General features: G+C 48.6%; 5 protein-coding genes across 5 annotated transcripts; 2 read left to right on the top strand and 3 right to left on the bottom strand.

Annotated features, from left to right (window-relative positions):
• Positions 1 to 8: 8 nt before the first annotated feature.
• Positions 9 to 1983, bottom strand: F5Y00DRAFT_225080 (uncharacterized protein). The gene is made up of 2 exons (XM_048006121.1): positions 845 to 1983; positions 9 to 769 (listed from the first exon to the last, which is right to left on the bottom strand). Exons 1-2 carry the CDS (start codon positions 1531 to 1533, stop codon positions 643 to 645), a joined length of 816 nt encoding a protein of 271 aa, XP_047869552.1. The 5' UTR covers positions 1534 to 1983; the 3' UTR covers positions 9 to 642.
• A 252-nt stretch (positions 1984 to 2235) lies between these two features.
• On the top strand, positions 2236 to 3039 carry F5Y00DRAFT_225082 (uncharacterized protein). The gene has a single exon (XM_048006122.1). The coding sequence runs from the start codon at positions 2249 to 2251 to the stop codon at positions 2540 to 2542; it is 294 nt and encodes a 97-aa protein (XP_047869553.1). The 5' UTR covers positions 2236 to 2248; the 3' UTR covers positions 2543 to 3039.
• A 652-nt stretch (positions 3040 to 3691) lies between these two features.
• F5Y00DRAFT_105351 (uncharacterized protein) lies at positions 3692 to 5069 on the top strand. Its single transcript, XM_048003838.1, has one exon. It carries the CDS (start codon positions 3866 to 3868, stop codon positions 4793 to 4795), a length of 930 nt encoding a protein of 309 aa, XP_047869554.1. The 5' UTR covers positions 3692 to 3865; the 3' UTR covers positions 4796 to 5069.
• On the bottom strand, positions 4986 to 6749 carry F5Y00DRAFT_270776 (soluble quino protein glucose dehydrogenase; the record flags this gene model as incomplete). The annotated part of the gene is made up of 5 exons (XM_048012665.1): positions 4986 to 5408; positions 5486 to 5645; positions 5722 to 5953; positions 6014 to 6406; positions 6465 to 6749. 5 exons carry the CDS (start codon positions 6747 to 6749, stop codon positions 5177 to 5179), a joined length of 1302 nt encoding a protein of 433 aa, XP_047869555.1. The 3' UTR covers positions 4986 to 5176.
• A 1158-nt stretch (positions 6750 to 7907) lies between these two features.
• F5Y00DRAFT_250792 (uncharacterized protein) lies at positions 7908 to 11321 on the bottom strand (the record flags this gene model as incomplete). The annotated part of the gene is made up of 1 exon (XM_048009768.1): positions 7908 to 11321. One exon carries the CDS (start codon positions 11319 to 11321, stop codon positions 7908 to 7910), a length of 3414 nt encoding a protein of 1137 aa, XP_047869556.1.
• Positions 11322 to 12675: the final 1354 nt, after the last annotated feature.

Consider the following 12675-nt stretch of genomic DNA (forward strand, 5'->3'; position numbering starts at 1 on the left):
TAGTGCTCGCCCTATCATATACCAATTACCTCGTACATAGTAGCAGTAAATCATAAGCGCCACTAAGTATCACAAGTATCCAACCAAGGCAAACTGGACACATCAGTCTGCCCTTCACACTTACAGTAACCCAGCTGACTACCTAACGATGGCATCTAACCTGGCGTTGCGCCAAAGGCCGTAGTCAAGAAACCATGAATCGCTACCGTTGAGAGGCAACTCACCATTCGATATCTTATACCATGGCTTAACCTAGATATCTGACTTAACTCGTGTAATTCCGAATCGTTGTCCTAATGCTCATTAATAGAGAAACCTCATGCCGTCAAAAGGAGATTATAAGCCGACAATGCGGTGGATGAGAGATGATATATTTCTATCTCCTTTGTGGTATCATCAAGGCCCACGCCCACGCCAACTGACTATGTGGTAGAGTATATGCGCAATGCCGCCCTTTGCTTTGCTTTGCTTGGTATCTTTCGGAACACCCCACGCCGCTCCTAAATATTTATTACAAAAAACCATCGTAGTTTTGTTGCGCTTCGCCTTGCTTTGCTCCGCGCCGCTCCGCTCTGATTTGGAAAGAAAAGAATAATAGACACACGTTTCGCGCCTGCTCGCTCGCCCGCCCGCCTGCCCGCTCTATAATTGCAATCGGCCCGCGGAGTCGTCCTTCTCGTATATATCCTGCATCGTCAATTGCACGCCGACAACCTTGGCCTCGAAGAATTGGAACAGCTGGAGAAACGCGGTGAGGAACTGGGAAGAACTGTCGCCATATCGATAGTTAGCCTAGGTACACACTCTCATATAATTCCCACAGCCTACAACACTCAACACTTACACGAGGGAAGCGATTAACCCTATCGTCGGCGGCCACAAGCCGACGTACCTAGATCCCCACCAAGGATACATGATATGCGCCGAGTATATCAGAAACCCGAGCGTCGGCCCGGCGAGTAGGATATCAACTATAGTAAACTGCAACCTCTTAGCGCGGCGCCTTCGGATGCCCTCGTCCTCGTCGGGGCCGCCGAAGGACACGATAGTCCTCCCGTTAACGGCGAGCGTGACGGGGGGTAAACCGACGGTGCGCCGCGGCGACGGCCAGTACGCGTATCCTAGGATACTGCATAAGCCGTGTGCTAGATTCCAAAATAGCGCCAGCCAGCATAGCGAGAATAACACTTTGTTCTCCCACGGCCACCACCCGGCGTCGATGACCGTATGCACTCGGATTACCGTCGCCAGGCCTAGCAATGCCGTGAAGAGTCGCGGGATGGCGATTAAGGGGACGTCGAAGCGCGTCGTATTGCTCTCGCTAGCCTTGTTGCTGCTGCTGTTGCTGTTGTAACTACTACTACTATTACTGCTGCTGGTGCTACCGTTGGAGTTATTATAGCTGGTGTAGTGAATTTCGCATTTTTCGCAGGGGCAGCTATGTATTTGTATCGCGACGTGGTCCGAAGACGATGAACTGCGCGTGCTGACCGGTGTCAATGGGCTTCGGCTTCGAGGTGTTGTTGTCGACATGGCTGATGATGATGCTCGCTATTGCTGACGCCGTCACGTCGCGAGGCTTTTTTTTTTTTCTTCCTCCTTTTTTTTTTCTTTTTTCCTCCAGTCTCTAATCTTTTCTTTTCCTTTTCTTCTTCCCTCCTCTTTCTTTGTTTATTGTAATTTTCGTCTTTTTTCTTGTTCCGTTGTTCTCGTCTTAATTAAAATACTCTATAGTAAATGTACCAATTATGTCCAATTACGTAGGTAGGTATTTACTTGTTATCCCCCGATTCGATCTAATAATAGGGCTGCGATGCCAATGATGCTGGACGAGACACCGCAGTTCGGGGTGTTGTACAGTTGTATAAGTGTTACTCGCGTCGAAATTGCGGAGGCGAATTGGAATAGCAGTTGGTATGGGACCTTAGGGGACCTTGGAGACTTTGGACATTTAGGGACTTTTAGGGGTCATGCAACAGGTAAACCTTTTTCTAGATAAAGGAGACCTCCAGGCCAGTTCGGTCCATCTGTTAGTGCATTTATTAGTACACATTTATTATTTAGGTAGTGGACACCTTCCCGCTATTGCTGCAGCTGTGCCCCTTTCACAAGATTAGGTACATACGTACCTACTTACATAAGAGGTATACCTAATGAAGTTATCCGTCCTGCCTATCTGCATTTTTTATACCATAGTTACATAGTACATCTGCAACGCTACCTAGAAGGACTGAAGGAATCTACCTAAATGTCAAAAAATAGAACGCCTATGATGACGTTCCCCATCTTTTCCTTCTTCGTAGGATTCTCACTTCGCACTTTAGGTATTATGCATGCATTTTTGGGGGCTATGTTTCTCTTTTTCCGCTCTACTATCCCATCCTTTATGCACTATGCCTCCTCGTCCCATTTTCATAGCCTACGTACATCATTCTTTACACACTTAAATGCCTTTAAATGGAAGACCTTCACATCTTTAAACGTCGTTATCGAATCCTTAGAGTTACAGTGTTGCTGCAAGACTACGGCACAGACGGATTAGGTCTACATCTTTATCCATCTATACTTATCTGTTTGCGACTCAGTCTGCCGGGAAGGGTCCGAGTGTGCCTTGAACTAGACCGGAGGATTTTCAGCTAAACTACTACCTACAACATGTGTAAGTTGGTAACGGTAGGGCTAGCAACCCCATGTTCTTCCCCGTTGCGGAGAGGTGAAGATCCTGAGGCTAGTGAAACTGATCGTGGTTCGGTTGATTTGGTAGTCAGTTCGACAGGCCCAGAAGTATACCTACCTACCTACGTATTCCGTATATGATAAAGATCTTCTATACTGCCTTTCCTAAGTCGGCTAACTGGAGATAAATCTATATGAGAAATCAACTTACAACTAGAAATCTTGCCTCTTCTATATTACTTACAATAAAGCATTCCCGAGATATCCGGGAACTATTTACATAGTCAGTTACATGACAAGCCAATTTGCAGCTTTCAACACCTCATCTCCAACTACGGACACCGAGCAATAAGATAAAAAAATGACGTCTCACATTGCATGTAGTGTATATGTCCTATGTATAGTTAACCTAAGAGGATTCTTAGTTGCCCAGAATATAGGTTTCTTTAAGGAGCATATGTACATGTAAAACATGTAGCCATTAGCCAACAAGGTGTTTCGCGTAGCCCCTGTGGCTACGCAGTAGCTTGTACAATACATAGATTAGGTATGTTCCTATTCGTTTCTATGCCTAAGGTTTACCTTAGGATGTTGTGTTGAATGCGAGTAAAAATTTCCTATTTGGGACACATGCCTTGCTACCTTACAGATAATTTTCCTGCCTTATAAAGCAGTAAATATGAAAAGAATAAGTTTATGCGTCTATTTAAGGCTTCTTTATTACTTAGGTCTCGAGGGTATTGAGAGTATTGTCCAGCCGTGTAATAGCAGTAAATTTGGGCTATTGTAGGGGTGCCCTCCAGTTTAATAGGGGGTAGGTTGCTAATATAATAATAATAATAATTATAAAAATAATAAAAATAGTATAGAAACATGGTGCGGTGTAAACCTTAGGCTTTTGTGTTGCCCGGAGGGTAACCTCTAGTCTATATGTGTACATAATGTATGTAAGATGCATAGTGTAAGTCTCGAATGATTCGAAATAATAGTATACCCACTTTCAGATTATGAACGGCGTTAAGGCGAATTAAACGCGGGTTTTACTTTTAGAATCCACTCAGCTTACGAATATAATAAGTATATAAGATGATTGCGGAATGATTATTTAAGAAGTTAAAGGGGGAAAAAACCGCCAAAAAAAAGCCAGAGAAGAGGCGAATAAATAAATAAGTTAACAAGTCAATAAAATATGCACTCGGCACAAGTTCAGTCCTGGACCCAAGGACCACGGTATGTCTCGGTTGACAATCCACCTGCACCGTCAGATAGCCAAGTCCAACTCCGCGTCTTGGCTGCTGGGGTTCACCAAGTAGTTCGCTCCCGCGCCTCAGGAGCCCACTACTCAGCCAGGGAGCTTCCTCACACCCTCGGTGTTGACTGTGTCGCCAGAGACGAGTCCACAGGCAAGCTTTACTATGTCTTTACCATGCAGGGCGGCACGTTTGCGGAGCGTATCAACGTCGATAAGACCAGCGTTTACCCGCTGCCTGATCATGTCGATCCGGTATCATTCGCCGCGAACCTCAATCCCGCCATGAGCAGTTGGATGGCCATCACTCAGCGTACTACCAACCTACCCAAGGACTTTACCGCCGTTATCATTGGTGCGACGAGTGCTAGTGGTCGCTTGGCCGTACACTCGGCTAAGGCGCTGGGGGCTGGCAAGGTCATCGGCATCGCGCGGAACAGCGCGACTTTAGCCGACGTTGACGGCCTCGATGATTATATCGTGCTCCAAGATCCCGTAGCCGAAACTGACTTTTCCAAAGCCCACGACGTTGATGTGATTCTAGATTACGTCTATGGTGACGCGATGATACATCTACTTACATCGCTGAGCCGGGCCAAGCAGCCGGTACAGTACGTCCAAATCGGGGGTCTTTCTCAGCATACTCCCCAAATCCCGTCCCGTCTCCTCCGGTCTTTCGACCTAACTATCCGGGGAGCGGGAGCGGGTTCCTGGAGCATACCGGCGCTAATAAAGGAGCTGCACACAATGGTTCCGACGGTGGCCAGTTGGAAGCTGACCCCCGCCTGGTCTGTGCAGCTCAAGGACATCGAAGAGACTTGGAATGACGCATCGTTAAAGGCCAAGGGTAGAGTAGTTTATGTGCCCTAGACCGTTGCTTGGTTTGATAGGCTTTCCTGATGGAGAAGCTTCTTGTAAGAACCCTCAAGAAATCGATCGTCTATTTCCTACCGTCTGCGCCTCGTTGGAATACATTATGCCTGTCTACGTAAGGGATGATGATAAGAAAAGAATTCGCACGTAGATGAAATAATGTAGATCAGTAAGCTCTCGGCGTCAGCAGATCGTCGTGCCGAAACGCAAATATATCAGGATTCTAATCTATCACGTCACTCCTTAGTCCACGTTGACATGTGGTTATACACTCCCCTCTCCCGTGCGTTCAACATTTACTTTGGAGCCAGACTGATATACAAGATCTCCCACGCTCTGATTCAATGGACCTACTTCGTCTCTTACTTTGCAATGGGCTTAAACCTCGGTGATCACGAATATCTCTCCAGACATGTCGGCGGTCATAAATAGACGACCCTTCTTGTCAAACGCAAGGCCTACGGGACGGAAACATGCCCCCGGACATTTAGTCGTGTCCTCGTTCTGTAGGATATACTCCACAGCCGCAGTATCCGTGACGTTTGCTACGGGCTGGCCGTTGGCGAATGCGATCTTGCCCACCCGATATCCGTCAGGAGGATTTTTGTCCCTGTGGGGAGTATTGAGTTAGAGCCGATGGGCATTCGAGGATGAGTGGTGTATGGATAGACTAGGTAGGATACTAACCAGCTCCCGTGAAATGCAACGTAGGCGGCACTTCCGTCTTCCTTGAATTTAATATCCAACGGAGCCGTATGGGCAGGGAAGACTAGACGCGGCCCTTGCCGTTCAGCGCGGCAGAACTCGTCAACTTCTTCTAATGAGCTGCGTGCCGTTACCTGTTCGACTATGGGAAAGTCAGCCATTGATCAACCAACCAATCAATCAATCATTAACTTAGATATATACTTAATAGCACGTACAAGGAGTTCCGGCTACGCCACCAAACTGCGAGCCAACAGTAATCTCGGAATTCGACGGAATATTCGTAGTTTGCCACGCAGAGAAGCAAGCTGGATATCCGTAATTCTGGCCCTTAAGGGAGTTTTCCGTATCTTTGATGACGCCGTGATAGTTCAGCTCCTCTGCCGGGTTTTCATTATGAATGTCGACACCGCCACGGACGATGTCATCTGCCGAGTTCTCAACAGACCACTGATACCCCAGTTAGCGATCCGTACAATGATCAATTTCAAGGGGAAGTGCGAAGCATACAATACCACCTGTTGACGGATCCTCGCCGACGCCGACCGAGTTCCTCAGACCCCAGCCTAGAACCTCACCCCCGGATACATAGTTCGTTGCGGTCTCTGATGCAAGTAATTCCGAAATCTTAAACGTCTTGATTATACTTTTCCCGGCTTCAACATCGGTAGTCGTATTGTCAATATTCCCATCAGAGCCGCGTGAGACCAAGAGGACGTCCGGGGCGCTAGAGGGGGTAAGGAGTGTTCTAGTGATATGGCCTCCGCTTCTCATGCCCTCTATCAACGTCTTTCTGGTGCCGACAGTCCCGGCTTCTGCATCATACGGATACGCGTACACGCTCGCCATGTTCGAGACGAAGAGTGTCTTTCCATCTTGACTGAGTGCAATTCCGTGGTTCAACTTGATATTTATATGGTGAGTACACGACCTACGCACACGACTTCCGAAGATATCTCACCGATGTATCGGGGATCAACTGGGCGCTTGAAGCTACACAGACGTTTCCGTCACTCTCAGTCAAGACGACCCTCCTAATACCAGCTCCTCCTTGCTCGGACACGAGTAAGTTTCCCGCCGTATCGAAAATGATATTGCGTGGTATTCTCAACCCGTTCAAGATTACCTGGGCGGTATAACCATCGCTTACCTTGAGCGGCGCCGACGGGGTAAGCGGAGTGCAGGCTTGCGCGTTTGCAGCCGACAAAAACAGCCCAAGAGCTGCGAATATCGCGAAGGGAGCCATCACTAATAACTTTACTTCGACGGATAACCCATACCCATTCACGGTTGACGGGTAAGTTGGGGTTTAAAAACGAAATTATGGAATCCTGGGCACTGAGTCGGCATGGCTCGTCGGACTTAGAACCAGGCCGATGCATCGCGGCATCATGTCGGTTTTAACAAGACGAACCATGGTATCCTTGATGGTTTCTGCATGGGACCGTAGCCGGCAGAAGCACCGCCAGTCGCTATTTTCACCAAGTTGGGGGATGCCATGAGACGGCGCCCAGATAGTGGAAGGGAAACAAACCGGATATTGACGTTTAACCGCTAAAAAACATAGTGCCCAGAAATGATCACCTGCCGTAGAGAGGATGCTTGAGTCGCAATGGGACCCATTCAACCGTCATCGAGTTGATGCAGTCTACGATAAAGAGACTTGGCGTAGACGTGGAGGAGGGAATATGACGATCATCACGACATAAATACACCTTGATTGGGTTCCACTAAGTTCGGTCGTGTAAGCTTTTCGGGGACGCGGTATCACATCTTCCATGATCCGGGGGCTTGGGAGTTGGACCGGGAGTTAGACCGGGATTCATTCGCTATTGGTTTGTCTGATGTATTTATTCATTTTAGGTACTCCGCATCCGATTCCACGTGTTAAATCCCCCGCAAACTCCCCAGAACTACTAATGCTGGCTATAACTTTAGATGTTGCCTTGAGCTTCTGCATAAGTGTACTATGCAAGGGTTTCCCCCTGACACCCAGTAGCGGCACGTAGAGAGCAATGGTTTTATGATATAACTGCTATAATATAACATCTTTCGGTACGAGTATAACTATCCCGAGACTAAAGCTGCGTTTTTTATACGCCTCCTTCCCTGCTTTTGCTGATTAGGTAAATAAGTTCCCCCTATCCGCTTCAACTCCGAGGCCAGCCCCATAAGCAAGCGACATCCATGTAAGTCTGTCCACCATAAAGGAAACGCAAATGCGTGATGCCAAGTGCAAGCTTAAATTTACAAAATATACAACCGTCCCATAACCTCATGAAGAGCTGAAAAAAAGAATCTGGAATTGGTATCTCATTACATTTCGTGCATGCTCAAGGGTCAGGCCGTTTGGTTTGGAATTAAACACAGCTCTGAAGAAAAGATTCGGTAACGTTGTTCCTAACTAAATCATACCACCCGGCAATCCCATGCCAGGGTTTTTGCCACCATCAGTCACGGCTCTCCTAGGCGTAGGAACGGCAGGGGGAGCGTGGCTAGGAGGTCTTGATTGGAGTCCTGAAGCATCGGATGCTACCGGCCGGAGGCGTTTGCGGTCGAGGGCCTCTGCCTCCATGCCATTACCGCTGCGTCGGCTTAAGTTGTCAAAGACAGCCCGAGTGCTAGAGAAATCTTGCCTTCGTCTCGGGTTAATAGGGGGTAAAGGCGGCGCAGCCCGACTATTGCTGCGAGATACGTTCTGTGGCGCTTCTGACAGAGCTACGGTAGGGACTTGGGAAGTCGACATGACGAATGTAGGATCTGAAATGTCCTTGGTCTTGATTTTGCGTCTTGTGCTATCACTTGTGGTCGGACTTGCATTGTCGTAGCCGCGGTTCGGAGATGCTCCTGATCGAGGCGAAGGAACCACACCAGAGGTCGGCGTATTACGGCCGAACGGTGATGGCATAGGAGAGACAGGTGAGGGTTGGGTCGATTCGAACCCGCGAGACGTCTGTACGCGGAGGTTGCTAGTGGCTGCAGGGTTAGATCTCTTAGACCCTGGATACGGATGCGGTGGCATGATTGGCGACCCTTTGATATCCGTGCCGGGAAGGCCTGGAGAGCGCATTGGAGGTCGTGCAGCGGTTCCACTGGAACCAATTTGAAGATTCCGCGGGGGCCGCACATTTGACCGCCCGTCGTTGCTAGAGTCCGAACCACTTCTATCGCGGTCATTCCTCAACTGTCCTCTGGATGCGAGGTTCTGCACCTCCTTTCCCTCTTCACTGAACGTCCGTTGCTGATAAAATATAGGCGGCGGTTTCCGTTCGCGTTCGGGGGATCGCTGTCCGGGGGGTAATTGTCTAGTTGGTGTCGATCGTACAGAATCGGTGTCTAGAGCAAGATCCTGAGATTGTGTTTGATGTCTAACCTCTACTTCTGCTTCTTTCATCTTTTGTAATTCGCGCTTCGCTTGTCTAAATGCTCGAAGTCCAGCATGAGCATCATTTTCCGCTGATTGCTGCTCTGGGTCGTCATGTTCCCGTGCCGAGCTTGCCGTTTGAGAGCCATTTGAAGCCCCAAGACCAAGCATCTTCATAGGCTTGGATTGGGGAGGCTCCCGGCCTCGGTCAACTAGAGATCCCTGACTGCTCTTTGTCTGTAGAAGAGCTAACCCATTTTGTCGTGGATTAGATGTCTGCTCCTTTCCATCTACCCGCTCTTCCGACCGTCGAGGCGAGGAAGAACGACTGTCGGTTTCAACATACGTAGTTAGTCGTTCACGTACTCGGCGCGCCCCATCCGCTAGCTGACTAGCGAATTCATCTCGGTCGTCACCCTTAGTTGCATTGGTATTTTTGTCCGCAAATTCTTCGGTGGTAGGCACATTAGACGACCGAGACTGGACGTCTAGCATTGGTTCGTTGACGTCCAAGTCCAATGTCCAATCCCGGTCCACATCGGGCAGCTCCCACGGAATCGCATTTACTCCTGATCCTTGGAAATCTTGCGCATCCTCTGGACCTGCTGGAAAACGAGATTCTAGACCCGACGTAGCAGGTATGACGCCGTAAATTGACGAGGCACTACTGTCACCTCGCAAGTGTTGCCGCACCATACCGCTTAGTCCAGCACCAGGAGCTGGACCTAGAGTAGGTGAATCTGCGGGCGAGATACCTTTCGAATTTGGTGACATCGACGAATTCTCCCTGGGAACAGATTGGTTATCGGATTCCGTCAGCTTCGTAGAGTCACGAAGGGCTGGATGTTGGCGGTCTGATGGACGTCTCAACAAGGCGCGAGGAGATGCGCCTGACTTAGGCGACGCAACAGGAGAGCAATCCGAGTCATTAGGATCAGCCAAGAACGACGTTGTAGGCTCAATTGACGCAGACCCGGTTTCGGTGGGAGCCACATAAACTTTAGGCTCCAATTCTCTTCTTGTTCCAGACGATGATGAACTGGATCTCTTAGTTACGGAAGACAAGTTCAAGTCCTCCCGAGACTTTTGCGTAAGCATATCCCGGCTCTGCTGCCGTTGTAATTGCCGTTGAGCATACCTGGACTCATCATATGGTTGTAAGGGCTTCTGGAAGACCCCGAGTGCGGTAGCTTTTCCTCGGTCATTGGGGTGAATTTGAAGTATCGAATTTTCTTCCGTCTCGCTTATTGGAGGGCTCAGCGGCGGCGCCCCCCCGAAATTTGATCGCATATCGGTCGCGCTGGGTACACGATTGCCGAGGTCTGGAGTACCGATAGGAGAGGCAGTGGCGGAGGGGCTCATAGATCGTAAGTTCGGCGCGCTAGACTTTGCCAGGACCTTTCGCTCGCTACTAAACCGATCGGCAAATCCAAGTGTCGTAGGTGAAGGCGAATTCTGGGCCAGATCGGGCGTTAGAGTACCAAAAGTACGCTGTCGTGTCAGAGTGTCGACACGGGAAAGAGCCGAGGACTGCTGCTCATGGAGATCATTGCTTAGCCCAGACTCGTATAGCCTTCTGGCACGTGTCACGCTCCTCTCTACCCCCGTAGTAGAGCTAGCTGACGGCTGCCAGTCCATTAGAGAAGGAGTCCGCTGAGAAGACGTTACTGATGTTGCGGCGGTCGAATTCCTGGCTAATGATGGGATGGATGATGTTGTCGAAGAGGTTTCTCTTTTTTGGTTGTAATTATCGAGTATTGGTGAATCGGCGCGGGGTGCATCCGCATCTATATAGCTTGAATTCCTCTCTTCATTTTCCTCCCTGTCTTCTTCTGAGGATCTACGCTCCTTCTCTGCTTGCCTCCAACGCTGAAAAGCAGACAAGGCAACATCGTCATCGTACAAGGCTCGTCCACTCATTCCGCCGTCAAGATTTTTCGACGAACTAGTACCAACCGGAATTTTGTAGATCTTCTGGCGCCCGCCAAACAGGTTGTTACCCTCAGTCGGTTTAGAACGTCCCATGACACTGCTCGCCTTCAACGAGTCCGCATCATCTGAATTATAAGAGGCCTTCCTAGCGAAAGGAGCTGCTGCTCTTATCGATTCAACCTCGGCAATATCTCCCAAGCCGCGGAACCCACCGTAATCTAACCTGGACTGTCGCTTAGGGAAGAGAACACTGTCATCGCTTGCCTTGCCGATCTTGGTGTTTGGATCATCCTGCTCCCGCAGCATGGAGAACCGGGCTGAAAGGCCTGTCATTAACAAACTAGTACGGAATTCGTCATTGGATGGTAGGGCGGCCGAAATATCGATCTCGACCTTCTCTGGTTCTTGGGTCTTTTTCCCTTTTCTAAATGGCCGAAATGGCATAGACGATTCGGAATCCTGCGAAGGCCTAGGCGTTGAGATCTCATCCTTGGCCTTCTTCTTAGTCCTGAAACGATTCATTGTGAATTATACCGGCGTTCGTCCTTCGTTCCCGGGTGGAAATTCTCAGTTGCGACAAGAAACCAGTTCGATATGGTGGAAGACAAGTTAAGATATAAGATAACGAGATGGTATTATGCTCCTTATCCCATTAATGAAAGCAAGCGAAATTGCCGAAAGCGATCGACTCCAGTGAGGTTTGAATACGTCTCGAGGTTTACTATTAGATTTAGGCAGTGCCAAATGACGGAAAAGTCGACTCTGGAAGCACAAAGTGATCCCTGTCCACAACGAAAAAGAAGTATAATTAGTTAAATGAATTAGGGCTATTGATATTATGTAGGAGATGAGGTTAAGGGGCTTGCACCGGTGCGAACACAGACGTGTTGGAGAGTTCAAATACAGGAAGTGCCGCGTGAAATGCAAATTGATTGGTAGATATTCCAATAGTCCTGGTTTCTAGAATAGTACCTAGAAACAATTCCTTGGAAGAAGTTGCAAGATGCTTTGGAGAAAGGTATTGGAGGGGCTTACCTGAAGACGGGATGAATCGTGTCGGGAGCGTTTCACAGATTCGATGGGGGAACCTGGATAGTAACCTGAATAGTCGAAAGCGAAGCAAGCATGAATATGCACATGGGCCGGCCGACGATCAGACAAGCAAATCGAGATGACCTTGTCCCTCTTTCTCGAAAAGAGCCAATCCTGTTCCCTGGTCTAAGAGAATGAGAGAAACGAAAATCGATTCAAGGAGATTTCTGGAATGGAATATCCGCGAGTCGTAGCATACGATGCCAGAGGATTCCAAAGGAGAGAATACTCAAAGTCACACGGACACAACAGACCAATGGTTCCTGTAAGATAGGCTGATGGCAGATGAATGCTGGAACCCGATTTTGTGACTGCTTAATTTGCGAGATCCGAGCTCTGGGTCTTGGAATGAGAAATGATTTCAAGTTCTTAGTTCTTGTGCAACGGCTGTCTTGATTATTCGTCGAATGCCTAAGGATCACAACAAGACTCTGTATTTTGCTTCGGTGCCCCTTTCCTTCGGTATCTTCTACGAGCAGTATCTTTGATAACCAGGGCCTGTTGCAGTTATTCTAATCGACCGATCGTTCCACTTATCAGTTCGAGTGTCGCCTTGTCGCTGGGGATAAAACGAGTGACTATGGTGAGAGTTGTCGCCGCAGAGAAGACGAACAATCGACAAGGAAAGCGAGTGCCGAGAGAAAGCAAAAAACGAAAGAGATTGACTGGCTGATAATAGTAAACAAGTAAACGAGGATTCAACACGGACCACGGATCACGGACCACGGACCAGAACCAAATCAGACAAGACAAGACAAAAAAACAAGTGACTGACAAGTCGGAG

This window comes from Daldinia vernicosa (genome assembly GCF_022497035.1).
Source record: "Daldinia vernicosa strain CBS 139.73 unplaced genomic scaffold F5Y00scaffold_3, whole genome shotgun sequence".
Classification (NCBI taxonomy): Eukaryota; Fungi; Ascomycota; class Sordariomycetes; order Xylariales; family Hypoxylaceae; genus Daldinia; species Daldinia vernicosa.

Excerpts from the sequence above, each read along its gene's own strand:
- F5Y00DRAFT_105351 (XM_048003838.1), top strand. The coding sequence starts at position 3,866 with ATGCACTCGGCACAAGTTCAGTCCTGGACCCAAGGACCACGGTATGTC.
- F5Y00DRAFT_225082 (XM_048006122.1), top strand. The coding sequence starts at position 2,249 with ATGTCAAAAAATAGAACGCCTATGATGACGTTCCCCATCTTTTCCTTC.
- F5Y00DRAFT_225080 (XM_048006121.1), bottom strand. The coding sequence starts at position 1,533 with ATGTCGACAACAACACCTCGAAGCCGAAGCCCATTGACACCGGTCAGC. Across the intron at positions 770-844 it reads GGGTTAATCGCTTCCCTCGT|TTCTTCCCAGTTCCTCACCG; the intron begins GTAAGTGTTGAG and ends ATATGGCGACAG.